The sequence below is a fragment of the Peromyscus californicus genome, unplaced genomic scaffold (assembly GCF_007827085.1).
Source record: "Peromyscus californicus insignis strain IS unplaced genomic scaffold, ASM782708v3 Scaffold_4__1_contigs__length_199733344, whole genome shotgun sequence".
Lineage (NCBI taxonomy): Eukaryota > Metazoa > Chordata > Mammalia > Rodentia > Cricetidae > Peromyscus > Peromyscus californicus.
Genome location: NW_026294562.1, coordinates 18,728,997 through 18,752,613, shown reverse-complemented (window position 1 = coordinate 18,752,613; position 23,617 = coordinate 18,728,997). Strand labels below are relative to the sequence as shown.

The 23,617-nt window shown below is 46.2% G+C and overlaps 1 protein-coding gene across 1 annotated transcript; it reads right to left on the bottom strand.

Moving 5' to 3' along the window:
* Positions 1-719: 719 nt before the first annotated feature.
* Positions 720-23,566, bottom strand: Got1 (glutamic-oxaloacetic transaminase 1). Its single transcript, XM_052713443.1, has 9 exons — positions 23,359-23,566; positions 15,317-15,498; positions 8,392-8,515; positions 7,837-7,949; positions 7,480-7,584; positions 5,583-5,733; positions 5,331-5,496; positions 4,080-4,222; positions 720-1,507 (listed from the first exon to the last, which is right to left on the bottom strand). The coding sequence occupies exons 1-9, from the start codon at positions 23,474-23,476 to the stop codon at positions 1,368-1,370; spliced, it is 1,242 nt and encodes a 413-aa protein (XP_052569403.1). The 5' UTR covers positions 23,477-23,566; the 3' UTR covers positions 720-1,367.
* Positions 23,567-23,617: the final 51 nt, after the last annotated feature.

Here is a 23,617-nt window from a genome sequence, read left to right as displayed (position 1 = left end):
TCAGTACCAATAGATCGACTGCCTGAAAGGAGCGGGGAACGCAAGCGGACCGGATTCTGGCTCAAGGTAAAAGAGTTTTTTAACTCAAAGCACTAACAGACTAGAGTGCCTTGCCAAGCTTGGAAAGACTTCCTCACCACACCCAGATGACAGGAGGGTGAGTCAGGGACATGAAGCCAGCTGTTCACGAGGGAAGCGGGGCTGGACCTGGTGACTTCCAGGAGCCAATCATCTTGAAAACTATAGGATTTTATACCTCACGGGAGTCCCAGGAAATACTGAAAAGCCACTTTGAAATATTTTGAAGCTTCCAAGTGGTAACTCTGTTTCTTAAAGTAAGACAACCTTACCAATTTTCCACAACCACCATTTGCAGAGTCCCTGGACTCTGGAAATTGTGACGTGTTTAAGCATCTTTTTTTAAGCATCTTTATTTTTTTCCAATATGCCAGGAGGTGCTCCAGCTCTTACGGGAAGGGCTGGTATTCTAGAATTACTCTAAATGACATCATCCCAGTTTCTTAAGAACATGGCTGTCCTCTGAATGATAAACCCATAAAAGCAACATGGATTCACAGCCATGAGTCCACTAGAGCTTAATATTTCAAGAACACATTTTGGTTTGGTTTGGTTTTCTTTTAGCCATTAGGGAATCCCTCTAAATCCTTCATTCTAAATTGTGGGTCACAACTCATTAATGGAACACAAACTCATTTCCATGTGTCTTGATCAACATTTTTATTTTTTAAATGAAACAGACCACAACAGAATAAACTAAGAAAATATCACAATGTGCTACACATCACAAGAGCAAGTACCATTTAGTGGGACTTTTATTTCAGTTAAATATGTATATCCATTTGTGTGTCATGATGTAAATATCTGTCACAGTTACCTTAAATAAACTCATGTTTCAGACAAGGGACACAACCATGCAGAAAGATCAGGGAGACAAGAGACTCGGGTGGAGATGATGAGTTTTAATGCCCCAGCCGACACCCACAGTCACACCCGGCTCCTCGGACAACTTGATCTTTGGGACTGGACTTTGTACAGAGTCAAGCAACATGCAGAAGCCCATGGTTCCATGGGCAGCACTCCTGCAGGATGCTAGAGGAAGGCAAGCTAACTCCATCTCATAGCAAAGTACTTTTTATTCTTAAGTAACCTTGATTTGCTCTGGCTTCCAAAAGGCTCTAATCCCCGGGCCCCGGCTCATTTCAGGAAGTCTTCTTCATGTGGGGCCAGCTAAACAGTGGCTGCCTCACCATAGTCATTCTAATCCAGGACATGGACAACTAGGTTTGCGCAGGCAGGGAAGACGGGACAAAAAACCGCTTTGGAGGTGTGGACTACGTGGTGTTTCTTCACTGGATTTTGGTAACAGCTTCATGGATGGAGGAAGCAACGTAACTTAGGTTTTTGGTGGTTAAGCCGCACATGTTGATCCGACCGCTGGGCAGTAGATAAATGTGCTTCTCATTGACCAGATATTCAACCTGCTTGGCTGTGAAGAAGACAGGAGAGCAGCAGGCTGACTTGAGCAGTGGACATTCAGAGACCACAGGACAGTTGCAATCTACCCTCTTTGACATAGACAAGCTAAACAAAAGGAGTTAGTTACTCTGTCCTTTTGTCCAATCAACAAATAGAAAACTACTTATTAGATCCTGGAAAGACTTCTCAGTACTTAACATTCAGTTTTCAGGATGTTCACAATCTGACTACAGAAGGGTAGCTTTGAATCTGGGACTACCTCCCAACTGGGCCTTGCACGTTGGACAGCCCTCTCATTAAGAATAACCATCAGACATAAGGACAGTACATTGACAGGGAAAGCTGGTTACACAACGCCAGCTTTGTGTATTCTCCAGTCTGGCTGCTTAGACACGAGCACCTAACGACCTCCAGTCAGTATTTCATGTCACAATACATTTGACAGGAGCCCATCAGGATGTACTGATAAATGACATGTGAATGAACCAATAGGCTGAGAAACTACCCAGACCCCGTGACCTAGGACCATCAGATCCCCATTTACTCCTCAGCCTCCCTGGATGCAATAATCTTTTTGTACACTGAAGATATGTCTTTGCCAAGGCACCTTCTGATTGGTTTAATAAAGAGCTGAATGGCCAACAGTAGGCAGGAAGAGGTTAGGCAGGACTTTAAGGCAGAGAGAGAGAGAGAAGAGATGAATCTAGGTGGGAGAGAGATACCAGAGGAGACGGAGAGGAAGCAGGACATTCAGGAGAGGTAAAAGCCATGTGGCAACATGTCGATTAATAGAAATGGGTTAATTGAAGTTATAAGAGCTAGTTAAAAGCAAGCCTAAGCTATAGCCAAGCTTTCATAATTAATAAGTCTCCATGTCATTTTTTGTGAGCTGGCACCTCAAAGAAAATCCGTCCACACATGGCGCCCAGGCACCACATACAAAAGTGGAAGTGGAAGGCCAGCCACTCTTCCTCAGTCCTACAGTCACTACGGTGATTTGGTTTCCTGCGAAACCGTAACAGAATCCTAGCAGATTTCTGCTTAATTAGCATGTTAAAGACGTGTAATAGAATAACAAAATCACGCCAGTCACTGGGCAAACCCAGCATGCTAGGCCATGTTCTAAGCACTTCAGTATTCTTGGTGACAACCTTATCATCCCCATTTCACAGATGGAGCATTGGAAAAGTTCAGCACCCTCCTCTGCCTCCCGAGTGCTGGAATTAAAGGCTGTGCACCACCACACCTGGCTCTGTATGCTTTCTTAAGAAAATGAGGGGAAGAAAAACACAGGACTGTTGTTTAAAAATGATGAGTGATGTCAAATGCTAAGAACAGTCAGGTTCAGTGTATTCCTCCCAAGTTTCAAGTTACGATAAAACCATTTCCTACTCTGAATAGTAGAACAAGGCTATCTTAGGGTGGGGCTATCCCTTCTTGTGGATACCCCTTTTAGGAGATGACACCCGATGCTCATTTCTGTATCACTACTTTTACGACTGCACAAAAATGACTTCTCAACCAACGGATTCTCTGTCCTCTAATGGTGAGGACACCTACACCTAACTGAGCCGTTCACTACTTTCTGAGGCAGCCCCATTTCAATACAAAGTAGTTCAAGAGGGTCTGGAGTACCATCTTGGTCACGTCTTTCTATTTATCTCCTTTGTTTTTTTTTTTTTTCTCTCTCAGTCCATTTCAAACTAGCACTCTGACAGCCTGACATGACCCTTGGCAAGAGCCTCTCGTTTCCCACCTACAACAGAACCCAACACACATCCATCCCTCGCGAGAACCCCCAGGAGGACAGGTGAGCGGCCACTGTGCACCAGGCTCACAGCAGGTGTCCAGCAGGTGCTCAGGAATGACTCGTTAAATAACTAGCTCCTCTAGCATAGGGGAGCTCTGCTGACAGCTGGCCAAAATCACGCCCACGAGATTCCCAATCAGCTTTTAATCCCAACTACCTATCCAACTTTTAAATTTATGAAAACTTTCCAACATCTTTTTGAAGGTACTACCTGGAGACTGCAAAAGACCTGTTAAGAATTTTGGTCCCAAGCCAGACAGTGGTGACACACACCTTTAATCCCAGCACTTGGGATGCAGAGGCAGGTGGATCTATGTGAGTTCGAGGCTAGCCTAGTCTACCAAGTGAGTTCCAGGACAGCCAGGGCTACACAGAGAAACCCTGTCTTGAAAAAACAAAAACAACAAAAATAATTTTGGAACCTAAGCAATCACGAAGTATTTATGATTAAGGTAAATGATTAAAGTAAAGCCAAAGGCGCTTGACAATTTATGAGAAACTGATTATAAATTAAAGATCCTAGTTATAAATCCTGAAATTTCCCAGCTAGCTCTGACCCACTTTCTAACCCATAAAAATGAAAATACCACAGTCACGGGTGGGGACGGCAGAGCACAGCAGTGCTCCTGAGATTCGAGTAGCTCGGGAGATAATGACTGAGAAACCCTAGCTTGTTCAGATCCACAGTGGCATCTGACCAACTGGCAGCGGCTGACTAAGAACCATTGCATCCACGTGCATACATGTGCTCAAGGGGTTGGGGGCCACTTACGGTTCAACCCAGTAAAGCTGAACATTCCGATCTGCTCGGTGATGTGAGACCAGGTCCCAGGAGTCTTGAGGGCTTCTAACCGCGCCCTGAGTTCAGACCTCATAGTCAGAATCCGGTCAGCCATTGTCTTCACATTACTTGTCCTGAGGCATGAACACTGGTATCAACACCCATTCACATAGATGAAGACAGTTCACAGAAATACATGGGTTTAAAAACTGTAATTTAGTCGGGCAGTGGTGGCACACACCTTGAATCCCAGCACTGGGGAGGCAGAGGCAGGAGGATCTCGGTGAGTTTGAGGCCGGCCTGGTCTACAGTTCCAGGCCAGCTAGAGCTACATAGAGAGACCCTGTACCTAAAACAAAAACAAAAACAAAAACAAAAAAAAAGCAAACCATTCTGCAATTTACACCGAAGGCTTACCACGAGATCACGACCCGTCTACTATGGTTCCTGTCCTGTGTTCCTGGACAGATGGATTAACAGCAGACAGACACAAGGAAGAGCCGGCAAACACTGTGCTTACGGATAGAGCCCAGAGCTGCTCTACGGTACGCCGGCTGTAATACACTAACATCCCTTTCAGGCTTCACTGGGGTGCTGACACCAACAGGATCATGTACTCCATTAGACCTAATTGATCTAACAGCATTACATGAAAGCCACGGTCTTCTCAAATAAGATAAGACACAGGTCTTCACCCTCATCTATGGTTTCACTTCCTGTCATCTCAATTATTTTCAGGTAACCCTAGTCAGAAAACTGTAAGTGGAAAATTCTAAAAGTAAAGATTTCCTAAGACTGAAGTATGTTATCATGGCTCCATTTATTAGTTATTATTATGAGCCTTTTCTACTATGTCTAGTCTATCTATAAGCCAAATTTCATCCTCCTGTATATGCACAGGAAGAAAGGGGGGAGCCCCAAAACGGTCACACTGCCTTGAAGTCGGACAGTCTATCCTTTCGGGAATTCCTGTCCTCCAGCTTACGAAAGGAAGACTGGACAGTGAAGGAATGAAGAACGGAGATCCATCACATTGCAGGACTACTCTACATCTCAGAGGCTGTGCTACCACACACGTGACATGGGTACCAGTCCCACTTTATGGAAATGCCTGAATTTCAGACAGGTTAAAATAATAGCGTTCTGCCTCTCCCACAATAAAAGGACAAGACTTAGGCAAATGTAACTGAACAATTCAGTTCTGCATTCCCACCCTCACACATCAGGATTCAAGCCCCTTACCACTCCTTAAAGAGCTCAGGGTCAGAAAGGGTGGAGGCCACTATCCTTGCTCCCTGGGCAGGAGGATTGGACCAAGTGATTCGCACAATCTTCTCCATCTGGGAAAGGACCCGCAGGATGCTCTCAGATTCTTTTCCGACCACGGTCAGATTCCCCACTCTCTCGTCTAAGGAGAAGAGAAGAGCCAGGCTTAGCAGCTGACACGGCATTGAAGGGCAGGGAGGCAGGGCTGCAACTCTGGAAAGCACTCACTGTAGAGCCCGAAGTTCTTGGAGAAGGACTGGGCACAGAAGAGCTCGAAGCCTTCAGACACAAAGTAGCGAACAGCCCACGCGTCTTTCTCTAGGTCTCCAGACGCAAAGCCCTGATAGGCTGAGTCAAAGAAGGGGAACAGAAAACGGCGCTGCCGGGAAGGAAAGCAAGTCAGGGCAGGACGTCCTCTGGAAGCAGCCTCAGACGCGGGCCCTTCCTTCCCCATTTGGCGCCTGGGAGGAAGTTCTACCCTGAACCTTCCTTGTATGTCTTGTCTGGCTGCATTCACTTATCCACCTGCCACTTTGCATCTAATTCTGTTTCACTGAACAGCAAGCAGGAAACAACCAGTTCAGTCCACCTTCCTTCTCAGCAGCATGCTGCACTCCGGCATCAAGGGGCAGCTTTGCCAGCAGGGCTGATTTCTGGAGGTACTACCAGGTACTGTGTCTGTGGATCCCTCTGCAGGAATTCCTAGTATGATAAGTTAACTGGCAACCCCGGGGCCTCCTCGTCCCAGAGCTTCCCTACCAGCTAGTCAAGATGAAGCAGGCTCTCTATTCTGATTGACCTCATCTCTTCAGAGTCCCCCGCAATGCTGAACCTGTGCCTTCCACACTGAATGAACAAACCTCTTCCCTCTCCTGAACTGTCCAAACCAGAAGCCTGAGTGTACCTTTGCACAAATCCTGCAGCTCATTCCCCACATCTTAGCACCTAATTCCTGCCAGTAGAGTCTCCTGAGGAGCTGCTCGGATCTCCCTTTCCCTACCACCACCTACTTCATCTGGTTGCTAGTGACGCCCTCTCTGGTTGCTAGTGACGCCCTCTCTGGTTGACACTGGCAACATCTAACTCCTCTCCCAGCTATCTCATCTGGCTCCCCTCTGACATATTCTGCACCGTGATATCAGGGTGATCTTAAGGGTCAGTCCTATTTACTCTCTAGACACATCACTTACCCTCCCTTGATCCCCCCCAGAACTCCAGGCGATAATGAAAATGTCCTTCACTTCCTTAAATGGACATGCTGTCTGCCTGAGTGGGGCTGTGGCCTTGACCCCCTCTATCCGCCAGCTTTCCATCAGTTCCCTCCTGACAATATCTTCTCATCTCTTCCTTTCCAAGACTCAGCATGGAGACCACTTCTTCCAGAAAGGCTTTAGCCTATCACTAGCAATAAAATCTGGGCTGTGCACCCCACAGACCTCACCCACGCAGCATCTCACATTATCAAAGTTGCTCTAATACTATACTGTTCTTCCCAAACAGGCTATGTGCTCTTCAGAACAGCGGCTATATCTGCTATGTTTGCTACCAGACCCCAATGGTGCCCAATACCTAACAGTTGCCTACTAAGTATCCCACAAGCATGCTGATGGAAATATACACTTTAAGCTAGAAACTCTCGAAAGCAATTCTAAAGAGATAAAGTTTTGCTACATAAATTGATATCTACAAACAATTATCAGTCCAAGAAATCTAAAAGAAACCTAAACATTCCTCAACTGATTTTCTCAATCCCCAAGATGGCATATCCATGAAAAGGATCATATGACTATGAAAAGTGATGCTGTAAAACATTAAATGGTGTGTATATAAAGAAATAAAAGGGGGAAATGCAGCAAAATAATATTAACAAAATGATTCCACCTCTGTAAAACATATATACATTTTAAAAACCACACAAACCCTAATATTCCACCCACTTAAACACTACTAGTGCCTGTCGGGGTAATATGATTTACAGTTAATATCTTTTTTCTTCTTTGGACTTCTCTCCACTTTTCAGATCCTTCAATAAGCAGGCTGTGCTTTTAAATAATTAAGCAATAATAACTACATAAAATGAAGCCCTGCGTCCTATTTAACAGAGATGCTCCGGAGAAGCAGTTACCTTCATGACAGCAGCAATCTGCTTCCACTGCTCTGGAGTCGGGTCGGTCCCGGTTGGGTTGTGTGCACAGGCATGGAGGACAAAGATGGAGAACTCAGGAGCGTTCTGGAAATAAGAAAGCGACATCAGCTCTGACAGAGCAGGGAGCTCACGAGGTGGTCAGCAGGACACAGTCACAATAAAAGGGCAAACAGTAACCAGTCTTAGCCTTTCACCTCTCTCTCTTACGAGATCATTCTCTGCATGCTATTTCAGAATGCACTATCTGATTTGGAGAAAAGGTCTCAGAATCTCACTTATCAACTGATCCAAAAGCTTCCCCTACTGCTCCTGACACTGTTCTTCTATACCACCTACCTCCAAATCGTCCAGGAAACCCTGGAGGTCAAGTCCTCTCTTCTCTGCATCCCAGTAGCGATAGGACCGAATGTCTTTAAAACCAGCAGCAGAAAACACAGCATTATGGTTCTCTGAAAAGCAGAGGGACAAACGTTAAGAGCTTTTACAAACACAAGGTGGTGGCGTAATCAGAAGGCACACAGGTGAGCCCCAGGCCCTCAGGCTCAGCGCCCACTGGGTGCTGTAGAGGCTAGCCAGCTACTGAGTTGGAATACAAGGAACGAGTAAAACCAGTTACAAGAACTTCAGCCTTGCAGCCTCCGGTGCCGCCTCCTGCATCCACCCTTATGGTGGATGCCCTCAGCACAGACTGAAATGCAAGAATCTTGGGGAAAGGTGTTCCTGGCTGAAATTTGAGCAGCAGCTTTCTCAAGATGCTGCTATAATCCAGTGCCCAAAGGCTCCGGAAGCTGCCTTCCAGGGATGGATTACACCTTCCAAGCCATCACTGAGTGTCCTGAGGCCTGCCCTCCCAGATGCTCTGCTCCCCTCTCCCACAGCTACCAGGCTCACCCCAGGTTGGCGACGACACATAGATGGGTGTGATCTTGTTGTCTATACCGTTGTACCATCGCCCCAAGAAATCAGCTCCGATTCGAAGTGCACCTGTTCCTCCCAAAGACTGCACACCTCCAACCTGAGGGAGATTTGGGGTCACAGATTGACAATGGTGAGATCAGCTAATAGTCACAAGAATAAGACAATAATGAGAACTTACTTTGTGCCTGTTCTTTGCAAATCCCCTAATGTATGAGTTCACCAAAACTTCCAACAAGTACCCAAGGTCCTATTACCTGCTTGTGTTCACAAGTGAGGACACAGAGGTGGAAAGGTGAGAGATTCAGCCCCTGCTCTGTCACCAGCCAGTGAGCAGAGTGGCCAGTTTGAGCCCACAGTCCTGACTCCAGGAGGAACTTCCGTTCTGAACATAGGAAGAAGAAGGACCTAGGCCACGTCAGTGTGCACCTTGGAACGGGGCCCCTCCTTTCGGCACCCATCCCAAGATCACTCCTTTTAGTGGTAGTCCTGGAAACGTACGTCCAGCTGACTCCACTGAGCTCCAGAATGCAGTTTATTAATCCGTGGTCATGTGTTCTCCCTAACAAAGATGACAGGCAGATAGATGCTTCGTTCCCTTCCTCAGTTTCCTCTCAGCTTAAAGAGTCCTAACACAGCCGGGCGGTGGTGGCGCACGCCTTTAATCCCAGCACTCGGGAGGCAGAGCCAGGCGGATCTCTGTGAGTTCGAGGCCAGCCTGGGCTACCAAGTGAGTCCCAGGAAAGGCGCAAAGCTACACAGAGAAACCCTGTCTCGAAAAACCAAAAAAAAAAAAAAAAAAAAAAAAAGAGTCCTAACACAGGCAATACTAAAAACCCCATTTTTACCATTTACAAAAATACCTTCATTGAGGGTCTTATTTGCGCCTCACATACCCCAAAAATAAATTCTATGTCCCCAGTTGACAAATGAGGAAACAGACTGAGAGAAATATATGGTTAGGGTCATGGGTGGGCACAAATGAGGTCTTCTCACTGTGGATCTGGTCACTCTGTCTTCTGTATGTCACTCCATCTACCTCTGATTTGACCCTTCAAATTCTAGTGAGGCTTCAGCATAACTCTTTCAGTAGAGAAATGACATAAATTAGATGTTGTCTAATATGTCTACAAGGTAAGGATCACAAAAGGATCCCGTGGAAAAATCTATAAATAAAAGGAGGCGGCTGGGGATGTAGTTTAGTGGTAAGGCATTTGCCTAGCATGTGAAGAGCTCTGGGTTCAATCCCCAGCACCATGTAATTAAAGAGAGAGAGAGAGCCTGGCGGTGGTGGCGGTGGTGGCGCACACCTTTAATCCCAGCACTCTGGAGGCAGAGGCAGATGGATCTCTGAGTTCTAGGACAGCCTGGTGTACAGAGCAAGTTCCAGGACAGCCAGGGCTCCACAGAGAAACCCTGTCTCCTACCTATGTTGACACTGCTCTACAGGAGATGAAAATGGACATTTTGTCGGAGTCCTAAAGTCTGAAAATGGAAAAGTAATAAGAAGCAGCAAGAGTCCTAGAAATTGGGCTCCTTCAAAACAGGTGAGGAACCTGGTAACGGTAACCCTGGAAAGGAACGCTGTAGAAGGAAGATACCGTTACTGTTTGCCTTCCGGCTCATTCTTCATGTCTTGTCTCCACTCCTCCTCCTCCTATCCTGACCACTCCTGTAAAGAGTGAATCCAGCCTCCCTCCCTCCCCCATGGCTAGCACGCCTCCCTCTCCTCTCTTTCTACAGCTCTGTCAACTTTAACACAGTAAGCTGAAACAAAGGCTGTCCATGTGGCCACCTGTATGGTCACTGCTGGATATGAGCAGCGTCTAGCAAAGTGTCTGACCCTTCTGACAAGCAAGTGAATGACTAACTCAAATACCTGAGATTCTCAGAAGTCCCATGATCTAAATGTGCAATGTGTGCAAAGTAAATAAGCAAGCCATGATCCCTGGCCAGGATCACACACTCAGAAAAAAGCCATATAAAATTAGACATTATAGGGTGCTGGAGACACAGCTCAGCAGCTGCTGCTCTTGCAGAGGACCTGGTTTCGGTTCTCTGCACCTACACTTCAGTTCCAGAGGATCTGGAACATCCCTCTGACCTCCATGGGCACCAGGCACCCATTCAGTTCACATATACATGCAGGCAAAACACTCACACATATAAAATAAAATAAAAATATTTTTTAATCAGACATTATAGTTAGAACATAGACAGCAAACAGTCACACCATAATCAGAGACCATAAAGAACTGGCCACACCTGAGAAAGTGAACAATTCAGCACAGAGGTGACCCTTGGTCAGGTCTTGAAGGTCTCAGAGGTGGGGACTAGAGAGTTGGTGAAGCGAGAAGGGCTTTCTACACAGAGGGAAAGGTCAGGCCGGGGTTCTGGGGCCTGACGGGCCTGTGGGGCTGAGGAACAGCAACACTCTTAGAATGGCAGGATGCACTTGGTCCATACTTTGCAGGCAGCCGTGGAGGAGCACGGTGTGTATGGGAGCACGGTGTGTGGGAGCACGGTGTGGAGGAGCACGGTGTTTGGGGGAGCACAGTGTGTGGGAGCACGGTGTGGAGGAGCACGGTGTGTGTGTGAGCACGGTGTGTGTGTGAGCACGGTGTGGAGGAGCACAGTGTGGGGGGGAGCACGGTGTGGAGGGAGGAAGCAGCTGACACAATTGGCTCTTTTCATAAGGAAGATCTCTCTAACTGTAGTGTGAAAAATGTACTGAAATGAAAAGGAGACTAGAGGCCAGAAGGTCAAGGGAGCTCTTATAAGCCTCTACACGAGCTGATGGCGGGCTGAACTAAGATATGGAGAGAACTTCCAGGAGAGAGAGAAGCTCAACTCTCAGGAGCAGCTGGTAATGCAGCTTCTGGGAAGTACCCCAGAACAGGAACTTTACATATTCGATGCCATAAAGACTGATACTTAAAGTTCTGTAATCAAAACACAGTGTAGATGAACTAGACCAAGGCTATGTTCCCAGGTCAAGGCCATGAACCCCAGCCCAGGTTCTTACAGTAGTCATAAGAGGTCAAAACCCAGATCCACAGACAGAGGAACACTGCCAGCAAAGTAACTGTGTGAGAATGCAGTCTTCTTGGAGGAAACAGCTCCCCAACGTGGCCTCTCATTTGCCAACAACAGCCCCAACTCAGTAATCTATGGCGTATGCAGAGCCAGGCACCCACTCCCAGTCCCTCACTTTCAAAGTTCATTAAGATTGTCTACTACTGGTCAGTCTGCAGAGTGTAAATGTCAGTGGAGTGTTCAGTCACAAATAGGACATCTATAACACACCACACACACACACACACACCCATAAGTCCACACCAGTCAACATTCTAGCATGGAGTGGGAAGGAGTTCATGAGGCCCCACCCCTAAGTGAGGACCTATTGAGAGCTGATGGCTTCTGGAGGAAGAAAAGGTCAGTTTTTCTCAAGGCTGTGGCCACTGGTAGGTAGCATGGCTGGCCCCAGGCTTCAGGGGATGGCCTTACATCCATGAGTACATGGGCAGTAAAACTGGACTTGATTATCTTTTAAAAGACAAAGGCACAATGTTAGAGTTGGGGGAATGGATCTGAATGACATGGGGATGAGTATGATCAAAATACAATGCATGAAATTCTCAAAGGATTAATAAAACTATTATATATAATTTTAAAGAGTGTCCATTTTCTGTCTGGGGAAACACTGGACTTTCAGCAGCTTTTCCATGCCACCTCTACCCCCTAACACTTATATCCCACACCTTCAGCTCCCTGAGGCAAGTCAAACCCTTCCACAGAAACCTAGTCCAAACGGTTAAGTACTTGTCTAATCAGTGGGCTGGGTTCCAAGACCTTGACCAGAGCCTCCCCGCTCAAGACACGTGTAGGAAGGCATGTGCCAACCTTAACTTCACCTTGCCGCAGTTCAGCTTATCAGGGCATCTGGAGAGGAGAAACCTGCTCTAAACAACAGGTGAGGAACACCTCAAATGAGTCCACAGATGTGGTCCTTTCGATGTGTGAACCGTGACCTGCATTACAACGTGGCCTGGGAGGTAACAAGGGCAGCGGGCTCAATTGCATCACACCTATCCGGACTACTGCTCTTCCCTTTCCCGCCCATCCAGCCGGGTTTACCGTCTCAAACAACACTTTCATTAGGTAAGCCCTGCGCAAACTTTAGTCTTTAGGCAAGTCTCTATACACCTAGACTTGCTTCTGTCCACCTCTGCCCCTGGGCTACTCCCCACACTCCTGTCCCAAGAGCAGTATTACTGATTTCTTATTTCTCTACTTTGTGGTTTTCAAACCCGGATGTACTTTGGAGTTGATGGGTGTACTTTTTATAAAAATAATCCCACTGGGGTTGAAGGGAGAAAAGAGGGCGTGCCCCTCCAAGATTCTGATTAAAATGGCTTGGCATGGTGTTCCCAGGGTCCAGTTTACAAACTGGAAGGTAACACTAATAACCGGCAAGAGCTGAGCATCAGAGTCCTGGCTGGCTATACACATCCTTCAAACTCAGCTCAGGTCCCATCTGCAGCTTCCAGGGTCTCCCTCCTCCTCAAATCTCTACACCACCACCTCCTACCATATACACCCTACTTCACAATGTCCACTTCTAACACACTATTCTTCCACGTGTCTGTAGTTGTAACACGGGCAGTTAAATGGGAGCTTCTGAGGGAAAGGCTAGAAGAATTACCAAACATAAGAAAGGTCAGAGAATTCTGGTTCTTGAATGCTGAGGGATCACAGATAGATTTAACCAGATTTAAGAATCTGGTTAAAATGAAGGAAACTTTTCCCCAGAAATAAACAAAATTCTGCATATAATTTCAGAGAAATCCCCTATACAAGAGTGGCGTCCAACGTGGTGGCAAGAGTTTCCACCTAAAAACTGAGAAAAAAGATTCTAAATAGGAGCTAAAAACAGTTCCTAATTGTCTCTCTCAAATGAGCGGCAGCTGCCGGTTTGAGCTACTGGCGGGTTCCTAGCGTGCGTGCATGCTCGACCTGCAGTATGGTGGGAATGAAGCCTCTGCAAGTGGCACATTAAGCTGTGTGGTGAATTTAGCCTTTGCTAGTACAAAACAAAAAAAAAAAAAAGAGGTTTCTGGGCCACACGCTGCTTTGATAGAAGCATAGACCCACTATTTCTGAGAGTTGATGGCTCCCAGAGCTGTCGGAAAACGTACCACCACCGTGTTGGGAAGCTGAAGTGGGCGGAGCCAGCAGCCATAGCGCCAGCGCCCTTTCAGGCTTAGAAGGCTGCAGTTTAAAACAGTAGGCTCAAGCTAATATAAAAAAATAAGCCACGTAAAGATGGCTACCACACAGAGAATCTGGATTATGTTCTCTTTGATATTCGTAACTGAAGAAAAACATTTGATTACAAAAGCTGTTGAGTTATGCCAAAATGTATATTTTAAAGGTACCTTGACTTCAAAATTTGGATGTAAGGATATGTTGCTTTGGAAAGGAGGCTCTGCTTTTGTTTCCACAGAAAGTCAGAGGCTATGGATTTGTTCCAGATTAAGATACATCAGGTTTGACCAGCCAAGACCACCTGAAAGGTCTCCGATGACACCATGGCCCAGATGATCCAACATCCAGAACCGTTTCAAGGCAACTGGCTCAGACGATACACCCTCATGGACTACTCCATAATCCTAAAATGTTCTTTGTGTCCCCATAAGATACAGAGCCCCCCTCCAGCAGGAAGTAGTAAGAGAAGCTACGCCCAAATTCCCAAATATACCAAGCTGACTTTGGAGATGTGTAAAGGTTAAAACCTTCCTTTTTAAGAAAAGAAAAGGGGAAGTGCTGTGGGATGGTCTGTATGTCAAATGTGTTGCTGATTGGTCAATAAATAAATCACTGATTGGCCAGTGGCCAGGCAGGAAGTATAGGCGGGACTAACAGAGAGGAGAATTGAGAGAACAGGAAGCTGGGTGAGGGAGACACTGCCAGCCGCCGCCAGGACAAGGAAGATGTAAAGTACCGGTAAGCCACAAGCCACGTGGCAAGGTATAGATTTATAGAAATGGATTAATTTAAGCTGTAAGAACAGTTAGCAAGAAGCCTGCCACGGCCATACAGTTTGTAACCAATATAAGTCTCTGTGTTTATTTGGTTGGGTCTGAGTGGCTGTGGGACTGGCGGGTGTCAGAGATTTGTCCTGACTGTGGGCCAGGCAGGAAAACTCTAGCTACACAAGAGTTCCTAGTGGGATTATGAGCTGCAAATTATTTTCTTTCTAAAATGAAGATACAGAAACCAAGTAGGTAAATGACTCGCCTAAGGCCAAAAGCAGTGGCAGAGACGAGTCTATGTATCCCCAGATTCTTCGGATTCCATTAGCTTCCTTTTGCTCGGCATCTCCAGTAACTACTTCAAATCCAGCAGCTAACGATGATGTACTGGACAAAACTGAACAAGTGAAGCTAAGCTCTGGATATGGCCATGTTATCTGTTCACACTAAGTAAAAATGTACTTGCTGGGCTGGAGAGATGGCGCAGTCCTTAAGAGCACTGGCTGCTCTTCCAGAGGACCTGGGTTCTAGTCACAATACCCACATGGCAGCTCACAACCATCTGCAACTCCAGTCCCATCTGCAACTCCAGTCCCAGGGGAATGCCCTCTTCTGGCCTCCTTGGACACCAGGCACTCACATGAAACACAGACATACATGCATGCAAAATACCCACACATACAAAATAAGTAAATAAATAAAATTTAAAAGAGGTCAGCTTGCCTTCAAAGAAATAAATAACAAAAATATATGTTCTGACAATTCTCAAGACATAAAATTCAATACCTTCAAGTTGAATTTTCAATCTTTTTTTTTTTTCAATATTTATGGTTCCTAAACAAAAACTATCCACACTGCAAACTCACCCGATTCTCCTTGAGAGCTGGGCTGTTGTCCCCAAGAACTAGGCGAGAAGCGCAGCTCCGGAACTCTGCCAGGCCCAGGATGGGCAGGTACTCGTGGTTGAGGTTACTGTCGTTAGCAATCTTCTGTTCTACCTTCCTCACGACTGGCAAAACCCAGGGCTGAGAATCATCCGTGCGGTATGCTGAGTAGGGGAAAAGAGATATACATGAATCTCAGGCATCATCCAAGCCGGGAGTTTGGAACTGCGAATAGAGAATATTCCACTGCTTTCTGCGAACAGAGAAAATTCCACCACCTTCTAGCCAAAGTAGAATAGAGACAGAAACACAAAGAGCATTCACTTGCTGGGCCAAGTCCTGAGTTAGTGCTGGCCACACGGGACAGCCCTGCTCTTCCCCCTTGCAGATCACACAGCTTTTAATGTGATCTCCAGAATTAGAATACTGAGATAATTGGGACATCACAGACACTGGCCAAGTGAGAGAGGGAGATGTCTATGAACCGCAGCCATCTCTGAATGCCACTGATACCAAGAGTGCACACTCTATAACCATACCTCCAAGAGAGTTCCAGAAAAGTCTAGGTCAGGTGTGTCCAAACTGCAGCCTACAGCCTACATGTGTCCCAGGACAGCTATGGACATGGCCCAACAGGTTTGTAGACAATGACAATGTCATATTGCAATGTCAAAAGGTTGGAGACATCTGGCTTGAAACTACTTCACAAAATCTCTGCACCTCCAAACACAAACACAGAGAGAGAAGGAGAAAATCAAAGAACATTTGCCTCGCTGTTGTCCCAAAGATGCAGAAGCATGTCACACAGGAAGCCAATGTCCTGTGCCTGGTGTCCAGCAACCGGTTACACAATGACCAAGGACCCACTTAAAAACATCTTTGTCCTCTCTGTGTATTTTGAAATCCGCCGATGTTTACCGTTTTCACTGTTCATACACACCAGCTGCCTCACGTTGCCTTGCACTGATCCCATTCTATCTACTTCACGGCATATAATCAGCCTACATAGTACATTTCTAAGCATTTCTTCAACATTTTAGTGTGTTTAACACATCCTTAGGCCACTTTGATCTTTCCTACTTCCCATTTCCCCCTACACTACTCTAAAGTTATGCTGGATTGCAGCTTCAGCAAGCAGCTGCTTTGGCCTTGACCCTCCTCAGTAATCTCTCTGAGCTGATTGCCAACGGGGTCACTTACCTCTCCAGTCAACAATCCTATGCCGGAGGTGAGACCAAATTCTAATACTGATTCTGACTACATTTTATTTTGTTCATTTCTGTCCAACATCAGTCCCTGTCTTTAAAAAATAGAAACTCCTATTTTGGGGTGACTTTACTGAACAATGCACATTAACTGTAAAAAGTTTAGGTTAGCCAAAAAGTAAACAATGCAGAACACAATCTCAGCATTCCAATATAGGAGCATGAATACACATCCTTCTCATCTTTAGTGCCAGTATGTATATTCTTTTATAAAATATGGATCACCCTCATCATCACAGGGTTTTTTGACATGCGGCTTTTTTATTAACATATTTTATGAGTATCTTTTATCATCAGTAACTATTCTGATAGGTAAAAATCAGGTTCCTCCTGATGAAGTAAACTTTTTATATTTGCTCAAGGGAGTTAGTTCGGTTATCGGAATGCTATGAATCATACTCTGAGATTGATTCACCAACCAGAGGCTGTAAGAGAGGGAGTGGCTGTCCCAGTTTGGAACCCAGTTACGTTTCTATTACACACTGATACATTTCTCAGATTTATAGAGCTCTTGGCCCAGATCACCTAGTCAGATCCCATGGCTATCACTGTCAAAGTACTCCTGAAAGTCTCTGGGGGACTTGATTTTAGAGGAGATGTCACTACTGTGAATGTCTTCAATACTGCCAAATCTTCATCTTTTGAAAAGCAATTTCACATTGGGAAATGTGGAACTTAACGTCAGTCCTGGTGAGAAGAGTTGTTCAAACTGGATGGCATGTTATGGAGAGACAATTCTAGAGAGATGGTCTCTTGTGGGAGAGAGCCCTACCGCTCAAGGCCACTTCAAAAGAGGGCTCCAGAAGTCACAGAATGGACGCATGTCTAGACCTCGCAGAAAGGATACCATCTAGACTCACCAAATGTGAGCATTTTTAGAAAAGTCAGGCCTATCAACTTCAGACCTGTGACTGAGTATTACACACAAGATACAACACAGCTATGCTGTATGTTAATATTTACAAAAATGCCATTCTTAAGTTATTGTAAAACATGCAGAAGAAAGAAAAGGCCATTGTACTGCTGTTCTTACCATTGCTATATACTCTAAAACCCTAAAAAACAACAACAACAACAAAAAAAAAACCCAACAACCTGCAGTGCCTGAGAGGAGGGTGGAGAGAGACACTGTCAACTACTGTGAGAAGAGGCGAACTGCCCAATTCAGCAGCTCCCTTCTCACCTTCTCGTCACCCAATTTCTCCCAGGTTCAGTTCCAGACCCACCCTAGGGTGTTGCTATCTTAGTGAAGCAAGATTGTAGACTACTCCCGAATGACTGGAGCACAGAAGGCAAGCATTCCACACAGCCCCCGTTCCTCTCGGCTGGGGAGTTCTTATTCCTGTTCTGTTTGGTTCCTGCTGCTCCTCCTCCCATCTCTCACCATCATTCAACAAGCTCTGCTGCCTATACCAGGCCCTGGCTGGGCAAAGCCACACCGAGGTACCCTCTGTCTTCTAGGAAACACGGCAGCACACTGGGCCTGAACTCTCCACGATGGGTCAGGGGAGCTCTTACCGAGGATGACGTGGGAATAAAGAAGGGTTTAAAAGGTGGACAAGGGAAGAGGGCCATTCCAGTCCAAGGGACGGCTGTGCAGGGAGGGACAGGACGGCAGAAGACGTCTGAGGCTCTGCATTTTTCTGCCTTGTGGGGAGCAGGCCATGTGGAAGACCGGCAGGGAGTTCACGGTCAAGGATCTTCTGTTCTAATGGAACATTCAAAAGCAGTGACATCAGCAGCTCTACATTTTAACAGAATCATCTGTGTGACACCATGGAAAACGGACTCCAGAGAGAAGCAGCTAAGTCAGGAGGCTCCCAAAAGGAACCAGAAGAGAAATAATGAAGAGCTGAAATAAGGCAGTGGCGATGGGGGATGAAGACCAGGAAAGATACACAGATGGACTTCGGAGGACGCATAAAACTAGAACCCAGCGACCAAACACGTACAGGTGGACCAGGGAAAGGGCTGCTACAGATCCCGATACTCATCTAGTCTAGACAATGAGTGGGTACGTGGGGGGGTGAGGGATGGGGGGAGTTGATGAAGACCCAGAACATACGGTGAATAAGAAGAAGGGTACTAGGTGAGGAGATCCAGGATGGAAAGCTCTCATAATTATAGACACTAGTGGAAAGTGAAGCCACGGTAATAACAAGGATTTACTAAATACTCTGCACATTTCTTTATTCTCATTTAATTATTTTAACAAACCACAAAATAGATGGGTATTAGGAATCAGGAAACTGAGGCCAGAAATTATTTGCCAAAGATAAGAAGAGTTAGGCTGGTACTACTGAGTTCAACAAAAGCTTGCTTCCTTTCTGATTTTTTTTTTTTTTTTTTTTTTTTAGTTTTTCAGACAGGGTTTCCCTGTGTAGCTTTGCACCTTTCCTGGAACTCACTTGGTAGCCCAGGCTGGCCTTGAACTCACAGAGATCCGCCTGGCTCTGCCTCCCAAGTGCTGGGATTAAAGGCGTGCACCACCACCGCCCGGCTTCTTTTTGACTTTAATAGGCAATACCTAAGGAAATCCCAAAGCACTCAGCACAGAGCACTTTATCAGGAGCCTTCTTATCAGCATGCCGCTGAGCTCTGCTCTGTGAACCATGGTCTTTCTTCCTGAGTAAGCTTCTGGGGCAGTCACACAAGCTGTAAGCAGGCCCAGCAGTCTTGCTTTGCAGAAAGGAAGACCAGAGAGTTAAATGATCCAACTATCGCCCCTCATCTCCTCCTAAGGGTTCCACCTCCCTCACCTGTCCACACCCAAGAGCCCGTACACATATGCCCCTGAGACCCTTCTCCACCTTGTGTCTGAGAAACACCCGATACAGCTCATGTGAGCAACAAATAACATCTAAGGAGAGAAAATGCCACACGGAAAATAACTACTAAACTAACTAGACCAAAGGAAGGATACGTTCACATTTAAAAAAAAAAAAAAGGACTGAGGCTGGAGAGATGGTTCAGTCGACCGAGTGCCTACCACACACACATGAAACCTGACCAGATCCCAGGCACCACATAAACAGCTGGGCATGGCCGTGTCGCCTAAAGCTCAGGTATATAGTTATTGTATTTATTGTATATAGTCTTTTTTATATTGGTTATCTTTTTTTATTGTAGATATTTTGTTTGTGATCTAACAAATAAAGCTTGCCTGAAGATCAGAGTACAGAACTAGCCACTAGATAACCATAGATGCCAGGCAGTGGTGGCACACACCTTTAATCCCAGCACTTGGGAGGAGGAAGCAGGAAGATCAGGAGTTCAAGGCCACCCTGGGCTACACAAGATTGATCCAGTCTAAAAGAAACAGAGCCAGGCAGTGATGGCTCATACCTTTGATCCCAGCCTTTAATCCTAGCACTAGGGATGTGGAGACAGGAAGTGATAGAGCTGGGCAGAGAGAGGAATATAAGGCAGGAGGAGGCAGGAGTTCAGGTCCCTTTTGGCTGGTTGCTCTGCTTCTCTGATCTTTCAGCACTTACCCCGATATCTGGCTCTGGGTTTTTATTAATAAGACCAATTAGAATTCGTGCTACAGAGGAGACAGGCAAATCCCTGAGATCACTAGCCAGCTAGTCATGCCGTCAGTGAGCATTGGGTTTGGTGAGAAACACTGTCCCAAAAGGTAGAAAGCAGTAGTGCAAGGCAGTGTTAACAGCTGGCCTCTGTAGATGTAACCGTCTCATTAAATAAGAAACACGAAGCCAATTGCAGAGTTAAAAGCCCAAGAGGTCAGAGCAATAGCTAAAAGCTAAAAATCCTTTCTTACCCTACTGCCGCTGCTGTCCTTCCTCTCAGCAAGAGGCCTACTTCCTGTCTGTCTGTCCTTTTATTAACTTTCTGTTCTGCCTTCTCATTGGTTGTAAATCCAATCACATGACCTCCTCATCACTGCCTGTCTGTACAGACCTCAAGGTCTCTATGGTTGGTATTGAGATTTAAGGCATGTGTCTCCAAGCTGGATGTATCCTTGAACACACAGAGATCTGCCTAGCTCTGCCTCCCAAGTGCTGGGATTAAAGGTGTGTACCACCACCGCCCAGCTTCTGCTATGGCTTGCTACTAGCTCTGACCCCGCAACTTTATTTATTAACATACAAATAAAATCACATTTCAGTACAAATAAAATATCACCATAGACCTCCACCTGAATATATACACTCACAATACACACACACACACACACACACACACACAGAAGAAAGAGAGAGAGAAAGAAAGAAAGGAAGGAAGGAAGAAAGAAAGGAAGAAAGAAAGGCTTTGCATCAGGCTGGACTTGTGTCTCTCTGTCCTTAAAGGTACTCCAGACAGCAGTCTTGAAAAACACTAAGGCCATCAACTCCATAAGCATCGCATTTCACAGTGAAAAAAATCGACACACTGCTCTGTTGAATGACAAGAAAACTATTGGAATCAGTCCAGCAAGAAGAAAAATCTCTGGGGAAACTATCTGCAAGCGGGAACCAGCTAACAAGATACAGTAGCAGCTTGTTCTAAAACTGTCCAGCATCACTAGAACCGAGAGGGGAGCTTCTACTACCTTTGACCTTGGGAGGAAGCATCATTCTCAAGGTCAGTAATTAATCAATCTCCTTTAAAGAGTGCACTGGAGTGTGTGTGTAAGTAAAACAGGGCATACAAATGCAGAACGAGACCGTTTATCCTACTGTTTTGATTAGACTCCTATCTGCCATCTGTCACCCACACAGAACAGGTCACAGTAATGACCATATAGGTTTATATACCGCACCTTTCATTTATATATCACATTTCACACGTAACTGTTCTTTCACTCCATGGTTAATTGATGGGGTCAATACAATTACCCCACACTGTAGAATGACCCTAGTAATAGAATCACAGAGCGTGCTAGGGAATCTTGGAGTAGACTTTTGATAGATTCTAATGGTCATTCAGTCCTGATACCTCATTCTTCCTCAGCTTCAAAAGCATCAAGTAACCCCCATTAGAGCACCCAGCTGCCAAGCACCCAGGACTCCTGCCTCTTCTCCCTGCAGGTTACTGGTTACCCCCAGGCCAACTGAAAGTATCCCAGGCAGAGATGAGGCCAGAGACCCCAGGGCCTGAGACCTGGCTAGCATACCAGCTCCTCCATCTAGGGGTCAAACTATACTTTCTCCCGGGCTGAATTCAGCCTCCTTCCTTGCAAACAGGAGAGCCAGAAAACAACTCCCAGAACTGCTGTGGGCAGAAGTACACTTACTCACACAACTCGCTTGCTCATGTTCTTAGGTTCCCGGAAAAAGTGACAAAAGGCATGCATGTCACTGCTGAGATGGGTATCTGAGCTATGATTGATTCGGACTGTCTGGACTGGATGCTCCAGCAGGGAGGTTGTGGAGTGCGTGAGCATTTTATTTCTGAACCAGTGTCAGCAACTAGTTCACTTCTCAGTTCTTAGGCTGATAATTTTTATTCAACTTCTTTTAAGAGACCCACTCAAAGAAAAGCCAAAATAACAACAGAAATAGCTGCAGTTATGTAACTCCTGCTTATCCACCAGACCTCATTCAAAGCCTGTGACTGCATTGAGTTTCGGCAAAAAACCCTGTAAGATGGGCCACGGCAATCGACCTCATCAGTTCTTCTACATAAATTAGGCTGTAAATAAACACTTGGAGGTTCTGGACTGGATTTCAACAGAGCTTATATAGTGAGCATTCTGATTTTTATTCAAGACAAGTAGTATTTCTCCTGTTCTGCTGGCTGCTAAAAACATATTTCCCTCCATTGGAGGGACAACTAACACTGACTTTTTAATGCTTTTATTTTGAGAAGTTTCAAACACATAAAAGTTGAAAAAATATGTATGTCATTTACGCCCACTCACCATCAATAAAACAGGACTTCAGGATTTTCTCTCGCCCCTCTCTTATTCCTTGATAAAGTGTGTGTGTGTGTGTGTGTGTGTGTGTGTGTGTGTGTGTGTGTGTGTTAAAAGGGTTATGTACACACATTTCCTATAAGAATCTTGATTCTGAATGCCCTTCACATCACCCTTGGCTACAGAACAATTCCGTTTCTTCTTTCAAACCTTCTAGAGACTTCGATCCGTCACCACCTACTCACTCTCCTCTCTTGGCTGGCCTCTGTATATGGGCAAATGCAAACCAAACTCCGTGAGCTTCCCACATCAAAGTGACAGTTATAACAAAGTCGCTGGAGGCTCGAGTTAAAAGGAGTGTCAGACACTTTCCAACGTCCTTAGGAGAAGGCTAAACTGGTTCAAGGAAAACCATCAGGAAACGACCAGATGTGTGGGCCCTGAGCTGGGCTGCATCTGCTCCATCCTGAGAATAAACCAAACCCAGATCTCCTCCCACGTGGTTTGACAGGCTTCCTAACTGGTACCTGCTGCTCACTCAGCCCAGACCACAGCTCCATTAGGCTAACAGCTCTTTCATTTCCCACTCGCCGGCTGACCACGACCCCAAAGCTGTTAGAATTCTCCCTCCTTTAGAACGTGGACTATAAAGAACGCAGGATGGAGAAACAGAAAAACTACGTTTGTGTCCCAGATTCTACACCTGTTCTGCGTGACCTTGAACACACTGCCTCTTTCCAAGGACTCCGTATCACCATCTGCAAAATGGGTAGGTCGGTGGATGCCCTCGTGATCCCAGCCTTCTCTCCCGGGTCCCCTCTCGGGGGAGGCACCAAAGTAAGCCTCGGCTCCTCCCACGGTCCCCCCCATGCTGTTCGCATTCCAGGGCACTGCATCCTTACCTCCCACGCCGAGGTTAACCTTGCGGGGATCTGGATCCTCCCGGAAGTCCGCAGTGAGCTTAAAGACCAGAACTGGAGGGGCCTGCGGGACCTGGGCAAAGACTGACGGAGGCGCCATCGCGACGGAATCTGCCGAGACCTCGAGCGGGAGCCCAGAGCCGCTCGGTGCAGTGCCGGGCGCGGTGACCGGAGGAGACTCTCACCTTCACCGGCGGGCGGGGACAGCCCGCGGCTTCCAATGGCCGAGCCGCGTCCGGAA

What these genes read in the sequence shown, in the direction of transcription:
- Got1 (XM_052713443.1), bottom strand. Translation starts at nt 23,476, where the DNA reads ATGGCGCCTCCGTCAGTCTTTGCCCAGGTCCCGCAGGCCCCTCCAGTT. An exon ending in TGTGTCGTCGCCAACCTGGG is followed by an intron (nt 7,950 to 8,391) that starts GTGAGCCTGGTA and finishes TCTGCTTTTCAG; the next exon opens with AGAACCATAATGCTGTGTTT. An exon ending in AGATTGCTGCTGTCATGAAG is followed by an intron (nt 5,734 to 7,479) that starts GTAACTGCTTCT and finishes CCTTCCCGGCAG; the next exon opens with CGCCGTTTTCTGTTCCCCTT.